This window comes from Daktulosphaira vitifoliae, unplaced genomic scaffold, assembly GCF_025091365.1.
Source record: "Daktulosphaira vitifoliae isolate Bord-2020 unplaced genomic scaffold, ASM2509136v1 Scaffold_669, whole genome shotgun sequence".
NCBI classification, from domain to species: Eukaryota; Metazoa; Arthropoda; class Insecta; order Hemiptera; family Phylloxeridae; genus Daktulosphaira; species Daktulosphaira vitifoliae.
In genome coordinates this window covers 2,221-5,883 of record NW_026100232.1, presented here as the reverse complement: position 1 = coordinate 5,883, position 3,663 = coordinate 2,221, and the positions used below count along the sequence as shown (strand labels likewise).

The following is a 3,663-nucleotide window of genomic DNA, read 5'->3' as shown; positions in this document are numbered from 1 at the left end:
TGCAAAAAAGAAATACTCTTACATTATACAAAATAATTTTACAATCGTAAATTATTTGATTAGGTAACATAAAAATTAGCAATATATTCAAACAGAATATTAATAATTAATGAAAATAAAAAAGGGGCTAAACTTAGGCATCTTATACAGTTTATTAGATAATTTTAAATAATCTAATTAAATTTGACTCCAAAAAAAATTTAATTGATGTGCTTNAATAATCTAATTAAATTTGACTCCAAAAAAAATTTAATTGATGTGCTTATTTAGGTATTGAAAATAAATATTTGGGTGAAAAAAAAATATGTCCGTTTGAAAAAGGTATCACAAGAAAAGCTGCTAAAATTGGTGACATAGAAACATTAAAACTAGCTTACGAGAGTAATTGTGAATGGGATGAATATACGACTATTGAAGCTGCTGCAAATGGACATTTCGAATGTTTAAAATATGCACATGAAAATGGCTGTGGCTGGGATGAAGAAACAACTAGAGACGCTGCTGCAAAGGGACATTTTGAATGTTTAAAATATGCACATGAAAATGGATGTCCATGGGATGTAAGCACAGCGATATATGCTGCAACAAATGGGCATTTAAAATGTTTAATTTATGCACATAAAAATGGCTGTAGATGGAATATAGAAACAATAATAAACGCTGCTTTGAATGGACATTATGAATGTTTAAAATATGCACATGAAAATGGTTGCCACTGGATTAAAGATATATCTAAATATGCTGTTATAGGAGGTAATTTAGATTGTTTAAAATATGCACATGAAATTGGATGTTCATGGGATGAAAGCATAACGATAGCAGCTGCAACATATGGGCGTTTAGAATGTTTAATCTATGCACATAAAATTGGGTGTCATTGGAATGCAGAAACAACAAGAAACGCTGCTTTAAATGACACTATGAATGTCTAAAATACGCACATGAAAATGGATGCCACTAGAATAATGACGTAACTACATATTCTGTTATAGGAGGTAATTTAGATTGTTTAAAATTTGCTCACGAAAGTGGATGTCCATTAGATGATGGCATAACTATAGAGGCTACTGTAAGAGGTAATCTAGACATTTTAAAATATGCACATAAAAATGGATGTCCATTAGATGATAAGATAACTACTGTGGCTATTGAAAAAGGTTATTTTGAAATTTTAAAATATGTACATAAAAATGGATTTCCATGGCATAAAAGAACAACAAAAGTAGCTGCAAGTTATGGTAATTTAGAATTTTTAAAATATGCTCATGAAAACGATTGCAAATGGTATGAAGGTACAATAGTTACAGCAGCCATGAATGATAATTTAGAAATTTTAAAATATGCACATAAAAATGGATGTTCATGGGATTATGACACAACTAGAGCTTCTGCAGCAAGTGGTTGCTTGGACTGTTTAAAGTATGCTCATGAAAAGGAGTGTCCATGGCATGAAGCAACATTAAATACAGCTGCCGCGCATGGTAATTTAGATTGCTTAAAATATGCATATGAACATGGATATAATTGGATAGTTGGTACGACGAGAGGGGCTGCTGCAAATGGACGTTTAGACTGCTTGAAATATGCTATTGAAAATGGTTGTGAATGTGATGAAGGCACAACAAGGGAAGCTGCTGCAAGTGGTTGTATCGACTGTTTGATATTTGCTCATAAAAATGGATATAAATGGGATGTAGGAACAAAGAGCGCCGCTGCTGCAAATGGTCATTTAGACTGCCTAAAATATGTTCATGAAAATGGATGTGAGTGGGATGAAATTTTTTTTTTTTTTGTGGCTTTTGAGTTTAATATTTTTAATATTTTTTAGTTTTTTTTAAAATTAATAATATTTTTAATATAGTTTTAATTTTACTTAATTAATTAGCCACAAGTGATCAATTTTTATTATAAACTTATTACAAATTATTTTATTACAAAAAAATAATAATATTTACACTTTATTAAAAAAAAAAATGATTGGTCTCGTAATTCAATACATGAATAGAGACCCTTTTTATTTGTCTTCCTATCTTAATGATGTTCGGTTAGAAAATTTTTTTTTTAATCTATTATGTAAAACCCATTAAAAACTAAAAAAATTATCATACATTATCTTGTTTTCGATATATATTCTTATTCGTTCATTAAATTTTTTTGTTTATAATTATTAGTTAAATAATATCCAAGCATACTTCCCGGGTGTCCATGTTGTCTCTATGATGTTAAAAAATTCCGATCTTCTCGATTTTTAATTAATTCCAAAGCTCTAACTAACGGTATATCAAAAATATCCCTCTATAAATTAGGAGCCTTCCACCAAAAATTACTACTTCCTCTTCTATCAATTTTGAACTTTCGTTTATATCATGTTTGATTTTACTTATGTTAAAAAAAAGCACCGATATTACTTGTTTTATTAATGATAGTTAACTACCAATGATGAATTTTGAAATTACATTTTGACACCTCTTTAAATATGAGAAAATATTTTATCGATATTGGAGTATGTACATATTTACAATCTATACAACAAAATGGTACAATAAGTAAATTTGGTTTAAATTGATAATTAAAATAACATGAACTATTATGATTGGGAAATGACTCGTTAGTCACACCTCTAGCATGCTGTTTAAGTTAGTCTTTAGTTATTTAGTAGATCTCTATTCCATTGTCGTTTTAGTCTGCGAGGAGGGTTTGAGGGTAAAGTATTTGTTGACATTTTATTAATTAGCGGGTTTCTATGTGATAATAAATTTTGATGAAATCGTTTGTAGTACATTACTGCAAGTTCTTTTACGTTTTGTATTTGTAGGTCTTTATGTAAATTTACGTTTGTTATATACCATGGGCATTTGGTAATAAGTCTGAGTGCTATTGATTGAAACGATTGAATTGGCCTTATATTTGTTGGTTTTGCAGGACCCCAGATTTGGATTCCATAAGACCAAACTGGACGTATTATAGATTTGTACAGTAAAAGTTTTGTTTTGAGTTGGAGTTTTGAAGTAAGGAGAGGACGTAGAAGGTGTAGTCTGTTTCTTGCACTTTTTCTTTTTTCTTTTAGATGGGGGCCCCACGTCAATCGTTTGTCAAGTGTAATTCCTAGGTATTTGATCTCTTCTTTTATAGGTATGGGAATATTGTTCATAATAATTTGAGGACATTCTTGTGGTTTGAAATTTAGAGTGAAGGTGATTTGAGCAGATTTATCTTCATTGATTTTTACTCGCCATTTTTTTGCCCATAAGTCAATAAGGTTGGCATGATATTGTAGTGAAAGACTGGCTTCGATTGGATCATTATTAATTGATAGTACAGCTGTATCGTCTGCGTATGTGGCTAAAATTGTTTTATCCGTTTGAGGGATATCGGCAGTGAATGCATTATAAAGGTCTGGGGATAAATCACTTCCTTGAGGTACACCTGCATTTATTTTTTGGTATGATGAGAATTCATTTCCTTGGCGAACGACAAAGTGTCTGTTTTCCAAATATGATTTTATTATGAGAAAATATGGAGCTGGTAAATAGTGTTTTAATTTGAATAGTAATCCTTCGTGCCAGACCCTATCGAAGGCCTGTGCTACATCCAAAAATAGACCGGTACAATAATGTTTATTTTCAAGTGTTGTTGCAATTTCATCAGTTAATCGGTGTATTT

General features: G+C 30.5%; 1 protein-coding gene across 1 annotated transcript; it reads left to right on the top strand.

Annotated features, from left to right (window-relative positions):
• Positions 1 to 270: 270 nt before the first annotated feature.
• Positions 271 to 2,179, top strand: LOC126909610 (uncharacterized; the record flags this gene model as incomplete). The annotated part of the gene is made up of 4 exons (XM_050692045.1): positions 271 to 381; positions 484 to 837; positions 993 to 1,763; positions 2,172 to 2,179. Coding segments are annotated over 4 exons (1,244 nt in total), but the record flags the coding sequence as incomplete, so codon positions are not given.
• Positions 2,180 to 3,663: the final 1,484 nt, after the last annotated feature.